This window comes from Mycteria americana, chromosome 2 (genome assembly GCF_035582795.1).
Source record: "Mycteria americana isolate JAX WOST 10 ecotype Jacksonville Zoo and Gardens chromosome 2, USCA_MyAme_1.0, whole genome shotgun sequence".
In the NCBI taxonomy this organism is placed as follows: domain Eukaryota; kingdom Metazoa; phylum Chordata; class Aves; order Ciconiiformes; family Ciconiidae; genus Mycteria; species Mycteria americana.
This window is the reverse complement of record NC_134366.1, coordinates 128468041-128496012: the sequence shown is the minus strand read 5'-3', so window position 1 is coordinate 128496012 and position 27972 is coordinate 128468041. Positions and strand designations below refer to the sequence as shown.

The 27972-nt window shown below is 40.7% G+C and overlaps 1 protein-coding gene across 24 annotated transcripts in view; it reads right to left on the bottom strand.

The window, feature by feature from the left end:
* DTNA (dystrobrevin alpha) overlaps positions 1 to 27972 on the bottom strand; it is a 234206-nt gene that overhangs the window by 3177 nt on the left and 203057 nt on the right. For 14 of the 24 annotated variants that reach the window (XM_075494578.1, XM_075494579.1, XM_075494583.1 and 11 more), the window contains 9 exons: positions 25515 to 25602; positions 22897 to 22994; positions 21408 to 21521; positions 18023 to 18119; positions 16309 to 16326; positions 12038 to 12197; positions 9140 to 9229; positions 8416 to 8584; positions 7532 to 7664 (listed from right to left, as the gene is read on the bottom strand). In XM_075494578.1, coding sequence (XP_075350693.1) covers positions 7532 to 7664; positions 8416 to 8584; positions 9140 to 9229; positions 12038 to 12197; positions 16309 to 16326; positions 18023 to 18119; positions 21408 to 21521; positions 22897 to 22994; positions 25515 to 25602 — 967 coding nt within the window. Of the gene's footprint in view, positions 1 to 4158; positions 4206 to 7531; positions 7665 to 7751; positions 7903 to 8415; positions 8585 to 9139; positions 9230 to 12037; positions 12198 to 16308; positions 16327 to 18022; positions 18120 to 21407; positions 21522 to 22896; positions 22995 to 25514; positions 25603 to 27972 lie in introns of those variants that run through there. The other 10 variants (XM_075494576.1, XM_075494591.1, XM_075494602.1 and 7 more) reach the window with 5 other exon arrangements.

Genomic DNA, 27972 nt, shown 5'->3' with positions numbered 1-27972 from the left:
TACACCTCTGTGATCTCCTGAGCTCCTGGCATGAAGCCCATGCGAGGAATGAACCACAGTCCATGAGCTTTAAATGCAGCCAGTCACCTCTGACTAGCAGCGTTTGGGGCCCTACAGCCGAAGAGAGGCCAAGGCACCGCTGGGAAATGTGACCTCAGGCAGTGGGCACAGCAACTCTGAAACCCACACATCCATTAACGGGGGGCTAGGAACCTGACTTGGGCCCCGGGCTACGCATCCTGCGTCCCATCTTTCCCAAACAGTAAATGGCCAGGTCCATGCCGCAAAGGGCTGAAAATGTCAATGGCCAGTGAAATGCACGCTGTCTCTAAAATCTTATTTCCTTCCCAGAAAAAACCAGAGATGCAGGGCAGTTGTGTCTTCACAGCACTTAAACGAATCGTCTGTGCCCTTCGGCTTACCAACAGCCCTTCTCGCAGCGGCACACTGGGCAGACTGGACTGACCACACCATCTCCCTTGGCCCGGGCGTTTTTATCACCTGACATTTGGCAATATTTCTAATCTCTGCTGGTAAACATGAAAACAGAGTTTGGAGAAAAAGCGAAAAGATGAGAAAAACATGAAAGTGTTACTCAATAAGACTTCTGTCCTGGAAAAACAGTCAAGTTGAATAAATAATAATTTTTTAAGAATGCATTCAAATAAAAAAGTTGAATGGATTTGGGGGTTTTGTGTTTGAAAAATTTCTACCTGTTTCAATACAAATCATTCAGTCACTTTTGCAAGGGAAAATATCACCCTGGCCACCCAAAGCCCCAGACCCCACAATTTGTGCAATAAGGTTTAGAGCAAGTGAAAGGGTTTGGAGTGGGAATGGAACTGAGTCTTCAGCTTAAATTATTACATGTTTTTGTCAACACAGAGAAAATGTGATCACAGTTAAAAAAATCGAGAACGAAACCTCTAATAAAGACTCCTCCCTGTACTCCCTCTCAAGTGGATGATTTAGGTCTGATTTTTATTAGCTTTTTACACCTCCTTTTCTGTTATAATAATGCGTATAAATGAATTAGACATGACCAACTAAAATGTTGCTATGCCAGCACTAAGAAAGCATTGCTTTAGAAAATCTAGGAAATTGTAGGTCTCGTGGGAACACGTCCACTGCGCAAGTCGATAGCTCTTAACTGAAAATGACAACTTTTTAACCACTTTCAGAGATGGAGGCTTTCTGCTGCCATTGGCCATCCTTGGCAAAAAAGCAACTGGTATCAGGGGGAGAAAGGCAAAATAACGGCAAAGTTGCACGTTCACCTAATTTCAAGATCTGCCTAGAGCCTGCTGAAAACAAGCTCAAATTCACTCTGTTACTCTATTAAAAATAAAACAAGTGGTATTAAAGTACATTTAACATAAAAAGTAAACTGAAAATATGATTAAATTGTGTTTTATATATTACTGGAACCACTTGCTCTCTTGGGAATTTGTTATACTAGATGTTATTTCAAAATCAATTCTAGAGAATTGTACATAGCACTTTTAAAAATGCAAATGCAAATAGAATGCAAAAAGCCTTAATCAAATGACATCAACACCACTTGTCCATGACTGATGAATGAGGAAATGAACAAAACTCTATGGCTGGCCATCAGTGGCAATATCACTCATAAGAAGCTATAATAAACTGGTCCTGTTTTTCCCACCTTTTTTTAAATAAACACACATGTAATACTGTTGCGAGATAAGAAAGTCTGTTGGCTTTCTACCTCATATGGCCAACTAGGCAATATAATACTGACTGTATTTGTATCATCATTGATTGAATAATATTATCTTAGAAATAAAAGTCTTGATGCAATTAGTAAGGTTCAAGCAAGAACCTGACATAAACAGCAAAAGCACTTTAGACATTGCGACCAGTATGAACAATTTTGGATTTAATTTTCCAAGGCTATGAAATATTAGTACCAAATAAAATGCACAAGATACTTTAATCTGCCATATTCACACAAGAGTGAATCTTGAGAAGACTAAGCCACGCTTATGTGCAGATGTATTTATCACAATGTACCATAACACAGAGTTTGTTCTTGTGGATATAGGTGAAGTGCCAAGTTCATCGATTTTTATTGCTAATTTCTATAGGGCCAGGCTTTTACAGCTGGTGGGAATGCTTCAGTCTTTGGTACTGGCTGAAGTGCTCCCCTGGGAACCAAAAAGAGTTTCATTATGGAATTAACCAGAGCACAATGCTTTAAAAAATTTCTTTTTGATAGGTTTTCAAAAGGTTTCAAAAGCATTCAAGAGATGAGATGGTAGCTCAGTCTCAGATCTCTGCTAATTTGAGACAGGATACATATTTTCAAGAAAGCTAGGCTGTATGGCAGTATGCATTTCCCCACATCACTATGTTAACACTGCTTCCTAACAAAAAAGGAAACCTTAAATGGGATTGTCTGAGCTTTATAATTCTAATGAAAAGGATTTTTTTCCACTTGATATTGCAGACGGTTTGTCTGAATGCTACTACCCTTTAAAGTCATAGTTATTCATAATTGTAATTAAATTAAGTTATATATAACATTTCCACTATATACATAGTTATACACATATACATTGTTGTTGAAAGATTTATTTTCCTTTTCATGTGACCTGATCTATAACTGACAACTGCAACAAAATAGAAGAAGAAAACTTATTTTTTGGGCTGTCAACGTTTAGGAAATTCTACACGGCTCATGTTTTTAACAAGGCTACTGAGAAAATGAATGTAACCTGAGGGGCAATGTTAGGAGAATTTTTATGAGCCGTTATTTGGTGTTTATAGTACTCTGGGTATTGCCGTTTATTTGCTTTTCACATCCATTTATTCTGCTTTAGCTGCCAGAGACACTGAGACAGATGCTTCAGAAATACCTAACAGCTTTTAACACTGAAGACTGGCAGCTGCTTTCACAAGGTCCATGCTTTAAAATCCAAATTCTACTGTCATCAGAAGATGCAAACCCCTTGAATCAGGGTCAAATTTTGCCATCAAAATTGCCGTATAAATAAGGAGGTCTAGCATAAAACATGGCACACAAAATCTAGCAACGTGAATTCCTGCTAAAGTTGGCACGGGCTAGTTCACGGGTTTTTCTTATCTGAACATGACCCTGCTCCCAACTTGAAGTGCCCATTCGATAGCTGACCTTTGTTGCCTTTAGTTCTGGCTTTGAGGAAGAGACTTGGTTTGCAGACTAGAGTCAGACCCCTATTTCGATTTCTGCTCCCTTTCTGGCCCTGTTACCCCATAATTCAGTGTCACAGTAGGATGGACAGCATCGTCTCACTGCCATCTTCACAGCAGGGCACTGCACTCTCCTAGGAAGTCAGAAATGCAGAGTCCACAGTTTCCGATGAGGCAAGAAGGAAATGTGTGGTCTCCCATTTCCTGGGCAAATGTTCAGAATAACACGCTACTTCATAAAAATAGCCATTATCTGTGTTCCTGAAGAAAAACACAATTGCTGAACTTGGCATTAAACTCAGTGCTGCAACTGTGAGGTTGGCATGTAAGGAACATGACCTGAATATAGGCCAGAAGGGAATTTATAGACCTTCTTGCCTTATCTCTGAATTGCCAGACTCTAGTAGCTGAGTACCTTGCACTTTGGATTAGGGCATTTTAAACTTCCGTGACACATCTGAGGACAACTCTATGCTTAAGCAGCTGGTGTATTGCTTTCTTTAATGTTTGCCTAACTCCTGTTTCACACACTAGAGTAGATGTTCCAGTCTCACCAGAAATGATTTATTTCAGTTATCCTAGGAAGACTAAAGCATTGTAAGGAATTGAACTCAGGTCTCCTGAAATGTACTCTGATTGCTTATCTTCTGGATAAGGTTTCTCTGTACTGGCTAATATATTTGTCATCATCCCCAGGGATGAAAAGCCCATGCCCTCACTCTTGTGGTCAACAAAGGAAGAAGATAAAAAGGGTGGTGGCTTAACAGGAATCCTCAGGACTTGGACCATATTTCAAACAGATTATTAGAAATGATTTAGAGACATTCCTAGGCATCCTAACACAGGTTAAAAGAAGAAAGAAACAGCATCTTCACATACACTCAGGCAGCACAAGGTGCGTTGCAACTGAAATACACATCATGAGGATTCATTCCAAACATTCTTCTAAATTATAATGATACTTACTTGAGAGGAGAGAGAGAAGGATATTGCACTCAACTTTGCAAACTGACCTGTAGATAACAAAGGATAGAAAACAAGAAGATGACAAATTAAGCCAGTGAGCAGCCAGGCAGTGTATTATTCTGAAGAAAGCCATGCACAAGCCTAGAAATAGAGGGAGCAATTATGGACCCAGAAGATCAACCCAGTGAAAAGTGTCTTACACAACACATCCAGCAAAAGACTGTAACAAGAACACAACTGGTAGCAGATGTGGGAGGATAAGCACTGTTAGCATTTACACTTGTGCACTAAATGTGTTTTTTTCTGGTACAGATACTTGTTATTTACAACATGCTTCAAAAAAAGAGAGAGAAAGAAGCCTCCTTTGAGGTTCCCTGTCCCTGATTTCCTTGTGTATCTTGGGTTTTCTGCTCATCCTTTAATACTAATTTAGAGTTTAGCTTGAAAATCTTGCTTGGAGACAAGGTGACACGAAATAACAAGAGTGGGTTTTGACCAACCATCTTCCATGCTACACAACATCTACACATTTTTCTAAGTGTGCTGCTCTTACATAAAGTGAGACATTTAATGACATAAAAATGGTTACCATATTGCTACTGAGGTTACCATTCTGTAACCTTAGTAGGAGTTCCTCCTCGCAGATTTTTTCAGCTGACAATTGCGTTATGATAGCTACAGCCACCAGCATTTTTTGGCTATCCAGATGAATGCAGTGTACACGTGAGTACAAATAGTAAAATAGCCTGTAATAAATTCCAATGGTTGGATGCAAAATGAGAATAGTTGACCTAGCCACTGTTCGATAGGATACCCTAAACAGAAACTTCCCAATTTTCCTTTGTTTTGGCAACTAGAAAGAAAGTTGTGTCTTTATCTTTAGTGACTACTTGGTGATACTAGTAGAAAAAGGAATAGAATAGCAAAATACCACAGATTAACTGCAAAGTGCAGAGAATGAGTCAAAGCCAAAGCACCTGTCTCAGGATCAATACATGACACTATCCAACCATCTCCTAATCATCCTAGTGGTCCCTACTAACTTAATACTTATTCTTGCTTGCTTTAAACCTGTTCCCTAATTGAAAGGGCATCAGCCATACTGGGAAGGACTTATCACATGTTGCATGCTTTGGGTCTGTGGTTATAAACTAAAAATAGTTTCTACTTACAAGTCACTACTGTCAAATCATTTCCTGATAGGAGCTGACAATCTCCCAGACAGTGAAGTATATAATGAAATTTCTTTTGGAAAAATGCTATTGAACAGAACTTGTCTAGAATGAGAACTTTCTGTTCCCTCAGTGAATACATTTTTGAAAGAGAAAAGCCTTTCTCTTTTTCTGTGGGGTTTTTTTTTTGTGTGTGGTTTTTTTTTTTTTAATTTTCTTTTTTCTTTTTTTTTCTCCCCAGTAGAAACGAATGGTGTAAACCAATGGGGAACAAAGTTCACCTGGGTGTAGTCTTGGCTGAACTAAATTCAAAAGGAATTTTATTCTGACATTGATAGGGAAAAGATTTCCTCCCCTTCTTCTGGGAATGTTGTTGGAAGACAGTAGAAAAGCTCTGTTTTGACTGAAGCAAGAGTAACACCCAGTTCTACTGAGCAACATGTATAACTTCTACAGCACAATGAATGCCCTCATTTTGCAGTGCACATGCATACTCAATTTTGTGCATGTACAAAATCCTGTTGTAACTTGTGAAACTCATGTAACACTGTTGCTATATATTGCACTTCCATACTGTAATCAAAGTACAGTCAAATTGGTCTATCGTCCTTTCTGGAGAAAATGGAATTTTTACCAGCAATAATAACATTTATTATTAGATGCTTGACAGCTGTCACCACTGAGGTACTCCTTCTTTATAACTGACAATTACTTTCCATTACATCAGCAGTAGCTGCTCATCCTGTTCAGAAATTTAAAGGCTGTCATTTTTGCCATTTCCTATCTTGGATAAAAAATTGTGACAAAAAACCCCATGTCACCCACTGTTGCCTTAGCAGATAGTCTATAACAATTCTGCTCCTGTCGTCATGTCGTTAAAGACCTTTGCAATGAAATTACTTTTGGCAGGCTACCATGGGCATGTAGCAGACCTCGGTAAACAACAACAAAAAAAGAGACGCTCACATCAACCTCAAAACCAGCTGCAATTTTGGTATGAGTCAATGAACTTTTACAAGACTAACTTATCCTAGCAGCTTTACAGAAAAGAAGACCAAAAGAGCAGCCATTCTTCATTAGATCACGAGCCTGTCAGTCCCAGATTCTTGTCTCCAAAGTGACTGGCAGTGGACACTTGAGAAAAACTACCAGAAGAAAAGGCTAGATTTTGTTAGCTCCCAGCAATCAGCAGTTTAAAGAATTCCTGCCCAGAAAGTGCTTTTGAACCTCATTTCCATACACCTGATCTCTCAGTACCTGCTTAATCCTTCTTTTTTAGCCCATTTATACTTTTGGTCTCTGTTATATTCTGTAGTGGTGAAGTTCCAAATTTTAATTGATCACCATGTGGGAAAAGTTATTTTTGCTTGCTTCAGCTCTGCTCCCAAATAACTGAACTGGGTGTGCCCTCCTACTGACATTACTAACATTATAAGAAGTAATGAATTTTATATTGGGATGATTCAAGTCAGCATAACTTAAAAACTGGTGATAGTCTATTACACCAGGCAGAAGTGGAGATGATTACGCAGACAGGACAGGATATCTACAGAATTCCAGCTACCCCTGGCAAATTTACTTTACTCAGACTCTTAAACAAACGCCCTTTGAAAACTTCCTCAGGGCGTGTTTAATGACAAATCCCCAGGCTTCTTTATACTAGATGCTTGTTGAATACTTGGTCCTCTGGAGTACAATTCATTTCAGACCCTTTCCTCTCCTTCCAGATTCTGACAATGACAATAACACATAGACTGCACTTGAGCTTCAGTTCACACTAGAGAAACCATTATGAATGTTTTTTGCTACTGGAGAAAAAAAATAATCCAAATATAGCAAGAACTCAGCTTGACACCACCAACCAGCCTCTATGGTATGGGGGAATGAGGTCTAAGTGACTTGGTAGGCACTGGCAGAGAACAAGCTCAGAGGCAATTCTGTCCCACCTGATGCCCTGGTAAGCTTAAGGACTACTGCTGTGTGCCTCAGGCAGTGTTGTCCTCCTGGATATGCACAAAGGCTAGATGCATGCTTGTCTGTGGAAGAGAGTAACAGCAGTTTTTGGAATGTGACTGCTCTAGTAACTGAGAAGAGATCATGACGCAGGGCACCGGACAGGTTAAGAAGGGCACGGGGCAGCTGTTGCACATTATTGTTTCTCACTTATGGAGACGTATGGGCAGCTGGTGTCCCTCTCCCACCTGGTATGCCTCATCCTGCAGCTTCTGCTTCAGGTACTCCTCCATTTTCAGTTCGTTCTCCAGCTGGCGGACAGAGTCATTCTCATAATTTTCATCATCTGCTCTGACATAGGGATCTCCATCTTCTGTAACCCTAAAGACAATTATTAATAAATAGCCTCCTGAGATGAATGACATTCAGAGTCAATAAAACTTCCCTTTATTGCAAGCTATGAGGAGAGCGGGATACTTTTAGTCCAACCACATGCTCCATTGGTTGGTATTTTCCTGGCAGTGGAAAACACTTCTGCTATTTCCCCTCGCCAGTGGTCTGGTATTGATGAAGTAGCCCAAAGGGCATATTCTGCTGAAGGCATTTTGGGGGGACAGCCCTATGGAAATGAGTAACAAAAGTTCTCAATAACTTGATACAAAGAGGTTGAACTAAAAATAACTGGAAAGATGCCTATTGTCTTTGATAGGAAGATTCAGGTTCTAAAAGTAAATCAGTTTGTTGATCGATTGAGTTGGTCAATAAAAAGCATTCTGTCTTTTCCATTTAAAAACTTCTCTTTTTCCAGTGTGCTCCAACAGGCCCCTCGGTCTGGATAAGCAGGGAATAGGACTGCAGGGTGTATTAGGGAGCACAGCTGTCCCACAGCCTCCGTGCTGCCCGAGTGTACCAGACTGGATGTGAGACAGCTCACTCCTTAGGGCAGCCGAAGTTCTGGCCTTTATTGTTTACAGAGCTCACTGCTATCTAACCATGAAGCTGTCTTCACTTGGATTTAGGGTTTTTTTTTTGGTAATCAAATAATTGAGAGGGAGAGAAAATATTACATGCTGCATATTGTCTTCAACAGAAAAAGAATGAGATTAAGAAGGCAAATCAAGCAGGTACCCACATGTCACTGCGGATGGAGCCGGTGGCAGCAGCGCTGTGGATGTACCCTGGCTTCCGGGCATGAATCTGCGCAAGGAAAGCCTTCTCAGATGTTGGGGACGGAACAAGGTCATCAAAATGAGTCCGTCCAAATTCAGAATCCACATTGCTTTCTGTCTCACTGCCCACTTCTGTGAAGCGAAAGGTGACACATGGTTCCACTTAACTTTCAGAAGAGTAAGTATACTTGCCTATTTCTCTAAGTCTTTCTCTGCCTTTCCGACTTAGAATGCCACCTCCTCAAGCGAATAACAGTATATGATTCTATATATATCTGCAGAGCTAATAGTCATCTTCTTGTGGTGGGATAGAATAGCGAAGCTGTTGCTTATCTCAGTTACTAGGTAGGATATTTTTATGAGAACACTACAGACTGCATTTTACAACAGGTCCTATATGTTCTATACTGAATGAAATTTCTAAAGAGTGAAATCCCGCCCCACGTGGAATCACAAACAAACTTCTCAAAGTTTTCACTGTACCCAGCTGCACCTCTACGCCCATGTCTTTCAGAACAGCTGTATTCCTGAAGCTGTTATTTAGGCTTTTTTTTTCTAGAGGCATAAAAAGCTTTGAAGATACATTACACTGCTTTTTTGTTGGTTTATATTTTCCTACCTCCCATTTTTTCAAATATATGTGAAATTTCAATGTGGTGACTAATCACCCTTGTTAGCCTCACTCACCAGAATTTAGTTCTTTTACCAAAGAAGACATGGTGTTGGTGATTGAATCTGCTGCCACCAGCAAATCATTTCTTAAGTTTCGTCTTGCACCTGAAGCAAGAGACAGACAAAGCACAGTGTTACTATTCTTCACAAGACATATGTTTTCCTGTTGAAAGCAGTTTTAACCCTGTTGAAAGCTGCCATTGTGATAATTCAGGGTATCAAAGTCCTTACGAGGGACGCGTGCATAAGAGTTCTCTGCAGAATGGCCTCATTTACTTATGCTGTATGCAAGAGCAGAAGCCTACCCTCATGCTTCATTTAATCACAATGCCAGATATGTGGAGATTATTCATTGCCATCAAGCTTGCATTTGTGTGGTGACACCAGCAGACCAGGCCTGGAAGATTAAATCCAGCGTGAACGCATTTACAATGCCTGTGGGGGAGGAGGGAAGAAATGAAGTGTTTTCTCTAAGTTCCCACAGCTCTGTTTAATGACACCATTATTGCCAGGTATTTGCCAGATAATTATGGCAAATGTTGAAGAAACATACTTGACCTCATCAAGACTGATAGGGATTTTTCTTCTCTGCTCCCTCTCAGCCTCTCCTGTAGCTCAAGGACTTTCTTGTATATTCCATAATTTACTTTCTCTCTCTCTGTTTTTTGGTTTTTTTTTTTTTTTTAAATAAAGGAAGCACTATTGCCTCTCTAAACAGCCCCAGGCCGCTTTTAAACTTTCTAATAATGGATCTAGAAGTGCTTCCATGCTGAACCTGGCAATATTCCCTTAACCATCAATCATGAAAGATTCTTGTGAGCTGCATGAAATACTCCTTCCCTAGGAGCAGGCTGTGGGTACACGTGCTTAACTCCCCCAAATCCCAAACATAGCTCCTATTGCAGCTGAATAATCAATACATCCCACTGAATCTCTAATCTTCCAGACTGGATTATTCACAGGAATTGGCAGGATTTGACTGCTGTACATTCTTTAAAACTGGCTGAATGTAAAACAATACATTAAAAAAAAGCTCCCCAAATCCTAGAGAGGTTTCTTTAATATATCCATTAGCAAATGGTTACTGGAATGTAAATTAAAGTAGTTAATCTCTCTCTTACACACACACAAACACTCAGCCACTCCCTCGTTAAAGTCTTCTCAATTTTGTATCTGTGAACTATTGCAAACACTATGAAAGAGAAAAAAAACACCAAGAGAAACCATGCCTTAACCATGGCTTGTCTGCATTAGGTATATATAGGCAGATCTCTGTTGCAGCACAGAATGGAGCTGTAAAATCTCAGCCCACCTGCCCCCCCCAAGTCGTATGTCAAGATGTGACAGGCTTCAAGTTCTTTGGGTTTGACCTTCCCATCTAGAGAATATGGTAAATAATGACATAAAGCTAGATATTTATCAAATGCAGCAGTTTTTAAATGTGATTGCTTACCTTTTTATATTGCTTTTTATCTTGAACAGAACACATTTATATACTTAAAAAGCATTTGCCTGAGGCAGCCTTAGTATTATTTATGGATATTTTATTGTGGCCACTACATTATTTCTCTTACTCTTAGCTCTGGAAGAAACTGTCCTATAGTAGCATAGGGGTTAGTGGTCCATATTTTTGCCTGTCTTGATTTTTTTCACAGCAGAAAGGAGGAAATATATCTTGCCTGTTTCTTTTGCCACAGAAAATGAGATATCCAGCAACCTGTTATGGTGGGACTAGGAATTATGCCTATGTTCAATACATGGATTGACTGGCACTTTAGTAGGAAGTTCTTGATTGCATTATAGATTCAACCTTGTCTTAAGATACACGCACAGACATAATTCCCATGAAAATCAAGGGGAAGGGTGCGTGAGAGGGCTGAACTGGGCTCCTGGGAACAAACACGCTTCCACTGTAGCAGAGGAACTCCAGAGCTCCACTTACATTTGATTTGTACTAGGGAAACAGGGAAAAAATTTATTCAAATGGAAGAATTGCAGTGATGTAAATAGTTTAGGAGAGAGCAGATTAGAAAAAGAAGAAATATTTCTTCATTTAGATCACATAGACTATTTACTTTCTTTAGTATTCAACATAATCGTTTAATCTGTGGCCTTAGAAATTCAAAACAGTTTAAAATTTATTGTTACTTGACAAAAGAGTGGAAAGAGGAGTGAGAAACACAGTGCAGCCTACGGCAGTTTTCTGGAAACACAAAGGAAGGGTTCACCTCAACTTCCAGACTCGATTCCTGTCTAGTCTAGCTGGACCCTTCTCAGAGTCCCAAAGCAAAAAGACAAGGGACAACAGTCACAAGTTGCATCAAGGGATGTTCCAATCAGATACAAGGACAAAAAATTTACACAGTAAGCATGGTCAAACACTGGAACCGAGACTGTGGAAAATGTGTACCAGCAGCCATCCAGAACTCAACTAGTTAAGGTCCTGAATGGTCTGACCTCACTTTGAAGCCCTCTTTTTTGGAACAGGGGGACATGGTGACTTACAAGAGCCCTTTCCACCTGAACTAATTCTATGATAGTTATCATCTGTTCCTAGCAAAGTCTTTATTTAAAACCACACTGACAACACCTTACTGAGGTCAATAGCAATTCTTCTGGTTAACAGAGCACTGATAACTGGTCTAACCATCTTGCATCAAAATTCCCTCTTACCACAAAATCTATTAACTGGCATCATTGTCCAGTTTCTTCTTACCTGTTCGCTTTGACAGCAAAGTCTCATGGCTGACAAAGTTGATTTTCAATGGCAAAACACAGTTGTTGCAGATTTTTCTTTTTGTTTTGTTTCATTGCATTCAACTCAGAAGCTCAAGTTCATTTAGTCATTAACCACAAGAAACAAGTCTTCAAATAGTCTCCGAGTACCTCGGACAAGCTAGTAATAAGACTTACTTTGTGCGAAGGCTTCCTGCACATCTCCTCCCACACCAGTCAGAGAGTCCTGAGGTGCGTGGGTTGGGGTGGAGCAGGCAGAGGCAGACCTGATGGGCATTGGAATCGGTCGACTGATAGTGTGGCTGGGTGAGGAACGCGGGGAGCCTGCCCCTTGGGTCTGCAAAACAGTCACAAGGGGTTAAACAGGTCTTTGCAAAAGCCCTCGCCTGCTGTCCTTGTCACCCATCCCTCAGCTTAAAGGCATCATGCTATTTGTAGATCAGTTGGGTAATGTTAATTTTGCTAAAAAAAAAAAAAAAAGAAAAAAAAAAAAGAAAAAATACTGAAGTCAGTTGTTAGCAGACAGCAAGGCTTCCGTGTAGAAAAATATTAAGTAGGAAAATATGAGTCAAGATCTGACTTCCTTTAAGCATGGGAAAATGTCAGGCAGCTAAACTAAAAAAAAATCCAAGTGAATAAGCACCAAAGTATAGGCCTTCTCTCTGCCCTGTTCCCTCTCTCACCCCCCCAGTTTGCATGCATGTTTGACAAAACGTAACCCATTCAGGCTGTGAGAAGGGGAAGGATGCTGGCATCGATGTGGCTTTCAGCCTGGGCAAGGGACTGAAGCGGCCCCTTTCATCAGAGCGCTGCCGTGAGAGCTGATCACAGCCCTGCCCTCCGCCTCCCTGCAGGAGAAGTTCATGGTACATGCAACCTCTCAGTCACATAAAGTCTGACACTTGTAATAAATAATATAGCTCTATGCTTTTTATTCGGAGCTAGAGAACTATTTTAAGCCACTGTTAAATCATACACTATTAAATTGTTCGCTCTACAGGATATACTCAGGCGCTTCCAAAACACTGTGGGGATAGGGCAATATAAATTCCTGCTATGGGTTCAGCTGCTGGAAGTGAAAATGTTTTAACACCAGTCATATAAAATGCCATGCTGTTAGCACCTCACAGTTAGTATCACTTAGCTGAAATTCAAGCAGACTTTACAAAATAGTCATTTTTACAAACGCAGCTGGGTGAGTGATAAAGAGACATAGTGCCCTTTTCATCCACTGTTTCAAAACCTTTGGGAACATGTATCTGCGTAAGGAAAAATAAATGCTGGAGCCCACACCAAACTGCACATGGCTTTTGACTGAAAACCTGTGTTTGGTAGAAGCCAAGGATGGAGGTGGCTTGAGTGCTGTTAAAGGGGAACTACAACACGCACGCCTGGTTGTTTACAGTGAAAAGTAACCTGAAGGCTGGTGTTTCCCTCACCCTGGGTTTATTTTGAGAATCCTGAAGGATTTCTTAACTCCTCCCATGCCATTTCTTTTGACTTCTGTAGTGGCTGCCATTGCAGCCCTGATATGGTTTGGCAAATATATTCTAAAAAAGACAATAGCAGCCCATTGCAGGAGGACTGCAGCATTGCCCTTGAGATTTTTATAAATTCCTGCCTTGGACCATAAATAATGTATCAAGATACTAAGCTATTTGTTCTTTTCTCCTATCACACCGTTCTAAGAGACATTATCACCAGAGAGACATCAAGGGCAAATTAGGTTTATGAGGAATAAGCACATTACTGATGGGAGAATGGAGGATTTAATACTTATAATTTCTTTAATGATAGGTTTTAGAACATTTAAATGATGGATGAAAGGGAAGTCAAATATATAAAGGCCAGATGCTCTCCTGTTTCTGGAATTGTCTGTACCCACTGCAGCAGAAATGCAGATCTCTAGTCCTCCAGAGGCAGGGCACAGAGCAACCTGGAGATGCTCCAAGGTCCTTGGAGGTTGCACCCCCTGCACATCAGGCAGGGAATCTGGGAGCTACAGCTATCTCCTTTCATGCCCTGACGGGGGATGTTTCATCCTCTGTGAAACAAATTTGCAAAAGAATTTCTGCTTCCAAGCTCCCTCTTTCGCTTGCCCTTTTTCTTCAGCTCCCCTTTGCCTTTGATTTTGGTTCTGGTGTTCAGAGGAACACCAACAACAGTGGGAACTTTCAGAGAAGATGAGAAAAAAACTGGACAAAATTTGCTTCCTATAGTCCAGTCACATTCAAGGAATGAACTTCAGAATAGGCATTTTATTTACTAAAAATAACAGATGCCTGCCAGTACTTCTTCGCTGGAATTTTCCCACAAGAGAAATGTAAAAGCTGCTGCACATCAGTGCTTACCCTTGTGTCTGCTTTGCAGCTATGACTGAGATCTTGTGTTTATGATAAACAGTGCTCTCTTATCTGTAGCTTTCAGTGTTGGAACAAACTGTTTAGGAAGCACAGGGAGATGAAGCATTTGGAGTCCCCTGTCCAGTAAAAAACTCCTCTCTTTTTATACTATTTGGGCAGTATCAGACAGAACTGATGAACAGCAAGTTGAAATAGGAGGATATTAGGGAATGCCTGATTTCAGAGAGGTGAACACTTTAGTTACATTTTACTCACCTAGATCCACCTCAGCCCAAGTTTGTGGGAATGGAGTGCTATTAGGATTGGATTCCTGCTTAGTGGTTATCAGGAGAAACGTGGTTTTCACAGGCTAGAGCTAACGGCCTGAAGCCTCCTATGATAAGCAGTAGTGACTGCTTGGTAATCTCAGCAGAGAAATCGAGCACCGAATTGCTCCCAGACCTCGGCAGCCCCACCAGCTGAGGACCAAGGCATGCTGAAAGGGGAGCTACTGCAGCCACCATGGATATGTGGATGGCTTCAGCTTTTATGTTGTACTTGGTTGCAGCTATCGATGTTCTCGTGCCTTTTAGGAAAACTTCCATGTATCATATTTAATTCACCATCCCCAGTCAACCTGCTATGGATTTTAAGTTAACCCTTGCTAGACAGGAAAAGATTGCCCACTATCAACTGTCATGCATGTTTAGGAGAAAAGCTTGAAATGAGAACTGGCTTTACAGGAGCTTTAGCCCATTGCTCCCTCTGCTGGAACTGAGCTGGGATGACATATGGGGAAAGCCTGTCTCACAGCCTGAGCAAACGACACGGATGTGAAGAACTCATTATCCTTTCTCAAGGAAGGGGAGGAGAGAAATAGAAAGTTCATAAGCATTAGATGAATTGCCAGGCTGCTCATTCCAATTGAATTCCTCCAGAAATTAATTTAATCCTGTTTCTCTCAACAGATCATGAAGTGGCATAGTGTAATGGGGATCATTTCATGGAAATTGTGAGAGTAATTCCTTAGCGTCACCACCTGGTATTCAGTGAGGCTATTATTCTCGGAAGAAAAAAATCATATCTCATAATAGCCTGAAAATGTGCTTTCACTTACACTGTCCAGTGAACATTTTATATGGTAGGAAAACTCTCATCACGTTGGAAACTTCTCTTTTGTTAATGGAAGATCTTTTAATACTGTTACGCAGAATCAAAAAGACAGCCCTTATAAGGAGGCGATGTTTGGTCAGATATTTTTTTTGGTGCAACGGGTTGATGCTCTACAAAAATTAGCCAAAACATTAGTTTTAGAAGGTGAGCATTACCTACAAACTCTGCATGCTCTACCATAGACAGAACACATCAGACTTGTGACTGTACTTCTGCTGATGAAAGCAAGAGGAAGCATACTTTGTTAAAATGAAACATTTTTATTGGACTCATAAATCAGACTGCTGTCTGAAAAGTGCATTTTTTAGCCTAATATCTTTCCAAGATCCATTTCAATACTAAAAAGCTCCAAAACAATTAAATCGTCTAAAATTTACCATTAGTAATATAAATACTTGCCCTTGTTGATCTAGGCTGCAGAAGCCATTTACATTATTTTCCTGAAGACTCATGGGGCTGTTAGTATCGGTGCCGACTTTAAAAGATGTGCACACAATGCCCTGACTTTTTCTAGATAAAGTGGGATTTCAAACTCATTGTCCTGGTCTAATTTAAGCGCAGTTATATTTTGCTTAAAGTTCCAAAATTCTCATTACATTTCCAAATGTTATCTATGGTAGAAGTGTTCTTTAATTCATATTCTACGTTTGTTTCACTACATTTGGGTGGTAGTTTCCATATCTTACGTGTTCTTATTTAGAAGAGTGAGAAAAAGATCAAGACTCCTTGTAGTCATGACTCACTTTCTAGAGGGCTAAGATGTTCAATTGTGAAAATTGCACCAAGACACTTGAAAATAATGTGTGAAAGAATTGCAAAATATTAATTTTGGTCAAAAGAACACGCACACTTTTCAAGCAAAGGAAGTAAAATAAATCACAGGAACATGGTTTAGAAGTTAGTGAGGCCTCCAATAAGGAGGTAACTTACTACCTGCTTCAATTCTTCTTCCTAAAGAAAAAGAGGATCAGCACATGAGATTAGCCAGGATGTAAGTGAAGAACAGAAAACAAAGCCAAATTTGGAGTACAGGGTTAAAGGTACAGTTGAGATAGCTGAAGGTATGTGACCAAGTTATGGTCTTACCTTTGCACACTTTGAAACACCAGAACAGCGCGAAGTGTGCAGAAAGCTACTATCATTTCCTACCCCAAATTCTCTTTGTCCAGGCAGTGCGACGACAGCAGGCAGCCCTGACTGCTAGTTGTAGCACTGCAGCATTTCATAGGTAGAGCGAAAAGTATCCTGTCTACTGCCAGCTCCCAAAAATCTGCTGGCGACTCGGTGGGCTCTGCTGCTCGGGTGCCACCAATTCCTGCACTGTGGCTGCAGAAGCCTGTGCCTGAGGAGATGCAAATGACATAAGGGGTCAAACTCATCCTTTGATGCAAATACATGGTGCTAAATGGATTTCAGTGAAATTCTTTCTGCTTTTATCAGAGCCATATTTGACCCAAGTTGCACTGAATTTCCATGCACTCATTTTATCTAGCATGGCCAACAACAAAACAGACTCTTAGGCTATTCAGAGCACTTTCTTCCAGTGTGAATTTCTGGCATCACCTGTCCTGAGGCACATCAGGTAAAATAGGGCTGGACTCTGCAAATAAAGACACATTTTCCATCTTACCCTAGTCTGTCTTAAAAATGCACATGCTTTTTGATACCTCCATTTTTAACTGAGATCCTTTGTTGAGGCATGTTTCATCTGTTTAACAAGGGCTCGTTTCTGTATTTTTGAAAATGACCAAGTGTTGTTGGGAAAGCATTTCTAAGATCAGGGAGTTAGATGTCGTTGTCAAATGGCACATATGACTGACCTAGCAACTGAACAGGCAAAGTTAAAGGAACTAGTAAAAACAACTCTGTACACTGTCAGCTGGAGTAGATAATAGTATACAGCGCTGAGTTGTTTTTCTCACAGTTATTAGTTATCTCATTTTACATGTCGTTTTGTTTCTTTTCTCATTCTTTTGTTTTGTATTTGATGTCCTCAACAGAGAAAACTCTAAAAACAGCTGAAACTGGACCACAAAATATTTTGTGTTTGGACATTGTTGAATGGCCGATCCAGAGATTGCTAGCCTGAAATCCAGAGATGCGGCCAAATCCTTCTGCAGAAGAGCAAAACAGGACTCTATTGCATCATGCTGCAATATAACACAAAAGATTGTATTAATTCTTCAATAGTTAGAATCATAGAATAGTTTGGGTTGGAAGGGACCTTTAAAGGTCACCTAGTCCAACCCCCCTGCAATGAGCAGGGACATCTTCAACTGGATCAGGTTGCTCAGAGCCCCATCCAACCTGACCTTGAATGTTTCCAGGGATGGGGCATCTACCCCCTCTCTGGGCAACCTGTTCCATCTTTGGTCAACCTGTTCCAAGCCCGTCTTTAGTGTTCCATCCGCCTTAGCAGTAGGTGACAATGACGATGCAGTGTTACTGCAGGAACATCATCTCAGCATCATTTGAAACCCCTGAATTGAAAGACCAAGGCAAAAAAATAGAAAGGGAAGGAAACAAAGCCAAATTTTATGGGTGGCAACAGTCAGGTTCTGCAGAATTTTGTGGTCATATCTCCTCCTTCTCCTCTCTTGCTTCACTCCGCCTGTTCTCCTTGGGAGTATCAGGTGGAGCTCCTTACCTTCAGCAGTTTCATGAGGCCTTCTAACTGAACCATAAGCTCCCTCCGGCTTTCCTGGAGAGCAGACATCCTCTGTTCCAGCTCATCCTTCCTCTGTCTGAGAAACAAGCAGATCTGATCAGAGCTTACCTCTCACAGCATCAGCAGCTTTGAACCGCATCGTTTCCCCAGCCCGGCTATGAGGTATATGCCTATAGACCACAGGAAAGCAAACACACTGTATGAATTCAGCATAGTGCTTAGAAATGGGGCTACATGAAAGCTAGGGAGTTCCCTCATACTGAGAATATTCATGGGACTGAATATAGTGATTAGCAAAAAGACAGACACTGACACAGATCCTTCTCCAAAGAACAAATGAAGTTCAAACAAATTTGTGTTATATTCCCTTGTGGGAATGCCTGGCAGTTTTTGTCTTTGGATCTCTCTAGTCAATAACCTCACTAGCTGTCAGGAGAAATTAAAGCCATGCCCTGAAGGACAGGAAATTACAGCAGGGGCACTGAACAGAGCAAGATATGAGAGAAGCTAAGATAGTTCAGACACTCAGCCAGAAAATCACAGCGATGTGCTTTTGTTTCTATTTTTTTCTGAAAGCAAGAGTAAGACTATCACATAGTGGAGATATAACTGCTTGGAAATAGCTCTTTGGACTTGGAGTCCAGTGCTGGTCCTGTGACAGTATGAATACTGAGCCACTCCAAGTGTGACAGCCAGTTTGTGCACGCATAAATGGGAACAGCTTTGATTCTGCACAGCTCCACTGCACAGGACAGGGGTTCAGCACTTGCACATGTTCAGTTACTAAATTGTGTGAGAGGTCCCCACACAAATACAAAATAAAATTGTTGCCTCCTGGAAACTATGATGTAATTAAGAACATTACTGTTGAAAAATATACATATCAGGTATATTTTACACACTACTGTGTTGCAAATAAAATGAAAACACTATGTTGTTAGCCTTGTATTACCTACAAAATATGACAATTTAATCCTAAATGGAAAAGCACCAGAGCCGACAAGACTAAGTACATTTCCTATATTTAGGGAAATATGAAACCCTGATTTTGAGCCTTCTCTGTAAGTGAGCAGTTACTGATATAAACAACACTGATTTCTACAGGATTGCTCATGTGTACTATCTCTCACCTGTATAAGAGGTAGTAACACTGCCAGGTTGTATTTACTCTTCTGGAGGATAAATCTATTTTCTGCTACAAATTGCCTGTGCTGGCTTTTCTTTTCCAGGCATGTAATGGTTGGAAATGCTATGAACTGTACAAAGGCAACTGAGTTTAAGAAACTGCTAATAAAAATAAGATACCCTATCCATGTAATTCAATGTGGCAGGTCCTAGCACAGACCTCTGCTGGGTTTTAGATTCCTTCTATGGGGAGAGGGGATCTAAACAGCGTGCAATGTACAGACCGCTCCTCTGACTTTTTTCTCCTGCTGTACTCCAGAGCAAGTCCTTGGAAGTAATGGGCTTTCCAACCTGCCTCCAAGACAGCACTGGTAATGTGAAGGAATGCTGTGTTCAGAACCTCATTTCAGCGAGTCTGCAACACTACAGCAGCCAGTGAAAGATGCCAGGACAGGTACCCACAACATAATTTACAGATTCCCGCATTTCTTAATATTATATGAACTAAATTGCCCTACTGCCCTAATCGCTTCAAGCCCCAAAAATCTGTGGGGTAACAGACGTAAATCGGTGCTGCTGTTCTGAGTCCTGCTGTTTTACACATGATAAGAACAGCCTCGTGACATCTTAAGTGTCTAGGAATTTGAGGTGGTGTCGAAATTCCACAGTAAATCAAAAGCCTTTCAAATGGTGAACATTTTAGAAGGTATGAAAAGCAGTACAGACCCACAGATTAGAAGTTACTTGCTGACTCTGACACTGCATATTAAATCAGAAAAGATATCATAATTGAGGAACTCAGCATCACTGCCCTAGGGACATCCCGTGTCAGGAAATTCAAATAAGGTTATTATGCTTTTAATATGTGTAGCAAAATTGAAAAGAGGGAAAAATTAACTAGTCAGTCCGCTAACACTGCACAATCATTTGATTTTTTTTTTAAGGATAATGAATTTTATTTGTCAACTACATAGAAAACTAATCTCCTAAACCTGCTTAAAACAGACTTTAGGCTCGATGCACAGGAGCTACATTATTGGTATATTTTACGCAGTATACGCATTTTCATCACAATCAGTTTTATATGTCTCACAGAATGTCACTTGCCTGTAGATATCTAGAAGTAATTACATACTAAAATAGAAATGAACACTCATAGAAATGAAGAAACTAATTTGTCTTCAGATTGGAAAGCAAATGTAATTATTTGTGAAAGAGAAAAATATTTTAGTGTGGAAAACTCAATAACAAAACTATACAGTATTTGTAAAGAAAAAATTTAGCACAATTTCTTACAGTAATTTCCTTTGGTTATGAATCAGACCACCAAAATATTACTTGTGTGAGGAGCGGCTAAGTGGCCAAAAATGTTCTGTAGTCTTCTCATGAGAGAACTGCTCTGTGGGGGGGGATAAAATTTAATCCAGCATTGTTTCACTAGAAAGAAAATGTTTACACTCTATTCTCTGTTCACATGAAGTGTTTTGAATAGTTCTTATTGGATTCTGTGTCTGGCTCTCACAACATGAACCTCAGGACTTGCAGGGAGCCTACGGATCTGGGCCAATGACAATTGTTCTTCTTCAATGTGATATACATGGCAATTAGTAAATCCATGTAGAGTATCCTAATTAACACACAGACACATCCATATCAATGTTTTCAGCTTGGTGGGATAATTGGAGAAATGATCCTCTCAGTCTTCAGCTGCTGCAGATGACACTACTCCCTACTTCCCATGTGACAAGGAGGATCATCCTGCAGCCTGGTTTTGCACCATGAAGAGGACTGACCTCTCCTTAGAGTTCAATACACGGGGAAAATTTCAAAAAATTAACGTCTAATTCTGGCTGTATTTTCATGTAGCTCTGTATTTACTTTAGCATAAACGAGAAGTCTTTGTAGAAGCATTTGTTCTGACAGAACAACATTTTTCCCCATATAATTAATGGCATTTGGACACGGCTCTGGGGACCTATTCCAAATGACCTAGGGGCCTAACTCTGCAAACACTAATGCACATGCTTAATTTTATGTAGATGAGTAATATGTGAGATTCCTCATGCATGCTGTTGAAAGCATAAGCTTAATTACTTCTAGGACTACAGCCTGCACCAAAAATGGAGAAAAACATACACATTGTGTTATTTACTTAAAAAAAATCCCTAAAACCGTAAGCCAGGCTTATCTCTTATTTCTTCTCTTATTGAGAATGACTGTTTTACCACTGTGGATTTACCTCAGGAGCCGGAGCTCTGCAAGGAGAGTGGGATTTTGTTGTGCCTTCTCCGGTGTGGGCTGAGACGCTTGCTCATGTTCAAGTCGCAGCCTCTGGATCTCCTGTAGGATTTCTCTTGGGGACGAGAATAAGCAGAAGACTACAAGTCAGTAATTTTCCACAAAACCAGCTCACTGGACATCGCAAAAGGAGAAAAAGTATGATTGTATGTAGCTCTTCATCAATGTAGATATAATGACTGGGCTCCAACCAACAAAAGAAGCCCTCAGCAATGGGAGAGGACTCTGGATATTTTTTAAATAAACTTTTAGGATTTCATCATAAAGGGAAATATTTCTTCAAGAGCCCCAAAAATCAGAGGTAGACATGAAATAGCTCTATGCTTAATTAAATTGCTCCCTTCTAATTCTTCCCCATGAACATTTCAAGCACCACATGAACTTAACAAAAATTAAAATAACCTATCTGGCCCTTCTGGAGTATCAGAGAAAATATTTAGCACTTAAAAACCCCCAAACTTTTAGTGTAAGTAGAGATGTGAGAGCGGTCAACAATTCATGGAGAAGCACTTTAATAGGACTTGTTACGACTGGCTTGCCAGCCCTGGAGCGCTGTCAAAAGGCTAACACAAAGCTTCGCAGCAGAAGGTTGAAACCTTTGTGAATTTTGTCTCTTCTTCACAACGTGCTGGATAGCAGACGGTCAGGAGGCAGCCTCAAACTATGAAAGACAAATCGAGACTGGAGCTGGTGGCTCATTACACAGTGACAGAAGGCAGTGCAGAGTTTGGAATAGGAAACCATCTGGTCTGGGCTGGCCTCTATTTTACAGTCCAGCAGTAAAAGCCGAGCTCTGCTGCCATACATTTCATGGCATCAGGCAGTCTGATACCCAGGGCCAGATCCTCTGCTGCTAACAAATGGGCTTCACTCCTTTTCGAGGCCGGCTGGCCCATTTCTCCTGGACACTCTCTCTCAGTCTTGGTCACATCCATACCTAGTGTGTCATTTGATCAGCAGCCTAACTTGCTGCTAACCTTTCTGCAAACCTTTCCCAGGCAGACTGTGTTCTGGAGAGCTTTAATCATCTTTTTCACAAATAAAAGCAGGGGAGCATAACATTACCAGTGTGACTCACTCTTTTATCATGTTATAGTGCTACAGAGGATCCAACTCAAAGTTAATCTGGTTTTGAAACAGGACAGGCTTTTTTTTTCAAATTCTTAACAAACAGCAGCTGCAAACAGTAAAGTATCAATGATTATATCATGTCATTGAACAGTACACTCATTAAAACACAGGGTGGCTATGGATTTCAGAGCCTTTGTCATATTCTGGGGGCCTTTTTGTGCCCTGTGCTTTTTGTAGGGGGAGGCGTATGTGCATGCATAAGCACATTGCACAGAAGTAGGTGGTAAAAACGTTAAGAAACAAAAAACCATACACAATATATGGGACTGAACAAAACCAGGTACTTTGTGGATGCTTACCGGTTTTTATTTTCAAGCTCTGCAATCAGCTGCCTTTGTTGCTTGTTTGCATCAATGGTGAAGGAGATATCTGATGCCCCTCTCTGCTGACCCTGCTGCTGTTGTAAAAAAGAGAAGGCTGCTTTGAAGGAGGAATAGCCAGCATGCAACCCATGAGTTCAACACAGATCTGTTCTGTGAAATCTGCTTACAGAAAATGCAGCACCAGGCTTGCCTACACTAAAAAAAGAGCATCCATGTTGTGCTCATACCAGTATGGCTCCATTGCTAGTAAAAGCAGGGTAAGTGCTAGAGTAAATAAGACTCAGTGTTTACCATCCTGTCATTCATTGCTTCTTCGAGGAGCTTCCTCTGAACCAAACGTAAAAGACAACGGCACTGCCGCAGGCAGTTGCTGTAATATGGCTCTTAATTTTGATACTACAGACAAGAGGAATACACTGAAGCAAAACCCACTGTCTCTCTCCAAAAAGAAGGGGATGTGTTTCCAGTGCAGTGATGCTTTGTTCTCTTGAAAGTACGGTTTTACTTTCAGTTTGAAAGCTGTAGTCAGTTTTCAGTCTGGCTGTGTGGCCCATTTGGCCAAGTTTTCCTATACACTCTGATGATACTTCAGAAAACCTCTTTCTCCGGTCAGGTACAGCATTTCAGGTACATTTCAGGTACAGCAGAACCTTTTTTCCCCACTAAAATGAAGGGGGAATTAAACTATTTCTTACCAAACTAGGCAGTGCTCACTACAGCTTCATTGGACTATGCTCTTTTTTCATGTTCATCAGCAATAACCAAATATTGTTTTCCTTGTTCACACTCCTGTATTTCAGTATTGTATCAATGAGAACGCAGAGCAAGACATTTACAGTTTCACAGCTATCAAAGATATCCATTTATTTCTAACTCCAACCTGAAAGAATCAGACATTAAAAAGTAGTCTGCTGGGTTACTGCTGTGATCTGACTGTTTCTCACCGTAAAAGCCCTGTGAAGTGTAACTCTGGAGCCCAATTTTATGCGATGCCAGGCACCTCCTCCTCCAGGAGGCGGACCCTCAAAAAGAATGAAGATGCATCTCAGTGCTAACCTTTGTTAGCACTGTCTGTGGGGAAAGGACAGCACGTTACACCTGTAACTATTTTTTCTGCTACGGGTACACTTCCCATTAACACTCCAACCATAGGGAAGCAGAGCAGTGCATAACGAAGAAGAACTGATACACACTGGTGGATGTCATGACTGATACAAGGGGAACCAGGTTCTTTATGCTGAATGCCCAGTGTTACTAATACATTTTGTTCCTTAAAAAACAGAATGACCATCAGCAAAGCTTTAAAAATTTCCACTGTGCTCCTAATGTGGTGCCACCCTTGTGCTCGGAAAGATTTCTGTGTACAGAAACCTTCTCTTTTCCTTCTGTCTCTTTTGTTCAAAGAGCACAGATGGATGGCAATGAGAAATTCAGTATTTTCCTTCAAACCAGCTCTACTTAAAAGCTACTTAAATATTGTTGCCCAAGTTTTCCCCCATATCATGTACATAGTATATACAACTGATTTCTACCAGGTTCTACCCAGAGACATTATTAATGGGAAATCTTGTTCCCAAAAAGAATTACTGCCCTTCAGAAACAGGACCATCACCTACAGGTTGCCTTAAATTTGAAACACTGCGTCACACCTCTGGAAGGCAGTGATTTAGGCTGGGATGGCAGACCAGGAGCACCCCTCTCTTCCCCTGCAGCTGCAGGTAGTGTGAAATCTTCCATGACAGAGGGCTGCACAGGGTGGCAGATTCATCTTCACTGCCTTCACTTGAGATGAACGTGACTCAATGTTTTTACATGAAGAGCGGTGCCTGATTTCGCCCTTTCAATTGACCCCGCAGTGTAAATCTCAGTGTGAAAATATGCTTCCTGGCACTCCGGACCGGCTGCTTTTCACTTAACCATCATTTATGGTCCCTTCTTCTATCAAATGTGCTGAGATGGAAAAAAAGTAACTAGGCTGACCTTATTTGTGCCATGTAAGATTTTATATACTTCGATTAGGTTCGTGCTTCATTCTCTCTTATTCCTGAATATAGTTAGTGAGGTTTTAGCCTGTCATCACCTTCTATCTTGGGATACATAGAGCAGAATAATCATTGCTCTGAAATGAAAATGGGAGCCAGGGCTAATGCAGGGGGTCATTACAGTCATCCTGCTGAAGATCATTCTTTAAAATCCTCAGCACTTAGGGCCCTAGTGGCCGTGATATTTGAACTAAAGAGTGAAACGGATTCACCACCCCATTTTTCTACTGCAGTAAATCATTAACCTTTAACCAAAGCTAGTCCAGACAATATTTTCTAGTCTTTCCTGAGTTCAAAAAGTCAGGTTCCCTTTGCTGTAATTGTTTAAATGCCATTGCATTAGTATATAGATTATATGCATTAGTATATGGATTCTTCGGTTTAAATGCACTGCATAAAAGTGTTATTACTAAAGCATAACAGCATCTGATGAAAAGGATAGGGAAAAATAATCCATTCATCATTAAGATTGTCATATGTAATTTCCCTGATCTTGCCAAGCCCCTGGAACATGACAGAAGGAAAGTACCTTCCTTTAATTAAAACACTTACTGATGAAGAAGTTTCTGCTGCCAGCCTTGCTGCATACCTGGCGATCAGCTTATGCTCTTCATCCAGGCGACTTGCGCTGTCGAGGACACTGCTCAGGGTTGGAGGGGAAGAAGGGAAGGCATGTTAATATACAGTAAAAAAGACCATTGCTCTGTCACACTGTCCACTCACACACCTTCATTACAGAATTTAGAAGCAAAATGTCGCCAAATTAACAACGGTAGATGTTAACTGAGCAAAGAGGAGAACTGGGAGGGTTATTTCCCTAGAAGGATCAGCTCTAGGGGCCAGGCAGCACCTTCCCTTAGGGGGAAACAGCAGCGGTCTGCAACCCCTGGCCAAGGCCGTGCAAGATGCAACTCGCAGACTACTCTGTCCAAAGAGGGGTGGGGGGCAGTTAGGGCCACCAGCCAGCATTTGGTTTTACTTCTCAGCTTTGTCATATCACCTAGAAGAGTGATTACTTTTTGGACAGTGGATTAGCGGGAACCTCAGTGTTTGTTGAGAAAAACTTTAGAAGCTTTGTCAGATTTGCAACAGAAAACAGTATTTAGGACAGTTTTGCAGGGCACTTACCAAGGCCTCGTGGACCACAGTCTGGAACCACTGATCTAGGAATTTATAATCAGACTTTCTCTTTTATCCTTGGTATTTGGGAGTAAGATTTCAGAGAATCACATCATGGTGATCAGAAAGTGTAAGAATGAAACAGCAAATATGCTGAATTCCTTTAAAATATTTCAACTTATTACTTATATATCGCCACTGATTCCAGACTTGGACACACTTGAAGACAACTCCTGCTACCAGGTTGCAGGAGTCTACTAGCACCAACTATGAAGAGCTTTGGCCACATGCACAGAATCTCCACAAAAATTACTCAGAAAGTGTAAGAACTAAACAGCAAATATGCTGAATTCCTTTAAAATGTTGCATCATTTCCCCCCCCACCACCCCCTAAGAATATCAAAGGCAAGTATTTCTCTCAGGTTAATCCCTTGCCAGCTGTCCTTATTTTAAATGGAGGGTATTATTTAGTCAGATGAGCAGGAAAAAGTAATATAGTGAGAACCTTTACTAGTTCTAAACGTTTAGAAGTTCGCAGAGAACCATCAAAACTAATAAACTGTCAAAAAATGAAATCTGAAGAGGACTTAGTTGACCCTGGATAATCCTGGGATTTAGAACCCTATATTGCTTTACTTTTAGTATATACAAGAGAAAAAAAATGAGGCCCCCAAGAAGAGGTGAGAAGAACGCTTTGCTGTGTGGATAGCCTGCAGACTATCCCAGACAGAGGTAAGTCTGACCTCTTTTCTTATCTCTTGGCAAGTGCCTGATGTTTTGGCTGAAGGGAGACAGGCACACACCTCCCTGCCCATGGGCTCTTCAGGGCATGCAACTGGTTGCTGGCGAATGAGCTTCACATTTCAAAAAAGTGCGCAAAGCAAGGGTTATTTTGGGCATGGGAATCTTATTCTGATTTTTGCCAGAAATCGTATCTTGAACTTGAAAAGCCTTCCAGATGAAAATGGCACTTGTGCAAAAAGTTCTGCTTTTGAAGAATCGGCATCTTTAAAAGGAAAAGGAAATATATCTCCAAAATTTCTCAGTGAGTTTATATCCCCAGGTGTCTCGGGGAACTACAATGTGCATCTTTTGGTTGGCTTGATTAAGTCCACTGGGATTTAGAAGTTATGTTTGAAACATGAGTAGTGGTTGATATTCATTGACAATTAAACTAAAGCTGGGAGTCATGTGGATTTGTTATGGCTTGCTGAGGTAAGGGAAAAGAGACAAACACCATTTTTCTCTCATTCTGACAATAACCTGTAAGCCCACAAACATGAAGTTTAGAAAAACAGTAAAGCTATGAAAAGTCAGACCCGGAGGAGTTCTGTGTAAGCTAAGCTTGTGTGGCAGACCACATACAAGACTTCTGGTGGTAGACGAACACTGATTTTTGGTTATGTGTAATTTATTTTGTTACACATACAGCTTAATTCTATGCTTACTCAGATTCTTGTGGGATAACTGATTCACTTTCTGAAAAGACCCAAGCTAAAGGTATTTTGCTAAATTTATACAGTTCTGCTGCTTACATACTCATGCTTACTGTCCTGATATGTCATCCAGAGAAAGAAAGGGGGAAGCAACTCCTACAGACACATAAAATTACGCAAACCAGGTAATAAGGGTTACTTTCATGACAATGTAATTCATTTTTAATTTTTCCATAATGACTAAAACATCACATCCTAGCAGATGGCTATGAAAACAGCAAGCATTCAGCATCAATTCTCCTTTTTACGGCAATGTGCAACCAATTATCCATCCTGGAAAAATAATGGATTATGGTTCCAGTTGTTGGCATAACACAATCTGCAACATAGTTCTGAGACGTGAGTTAACCCCTGAGACAATGACTTTACTGAATGAACCAAGCCACTGCAGCTTT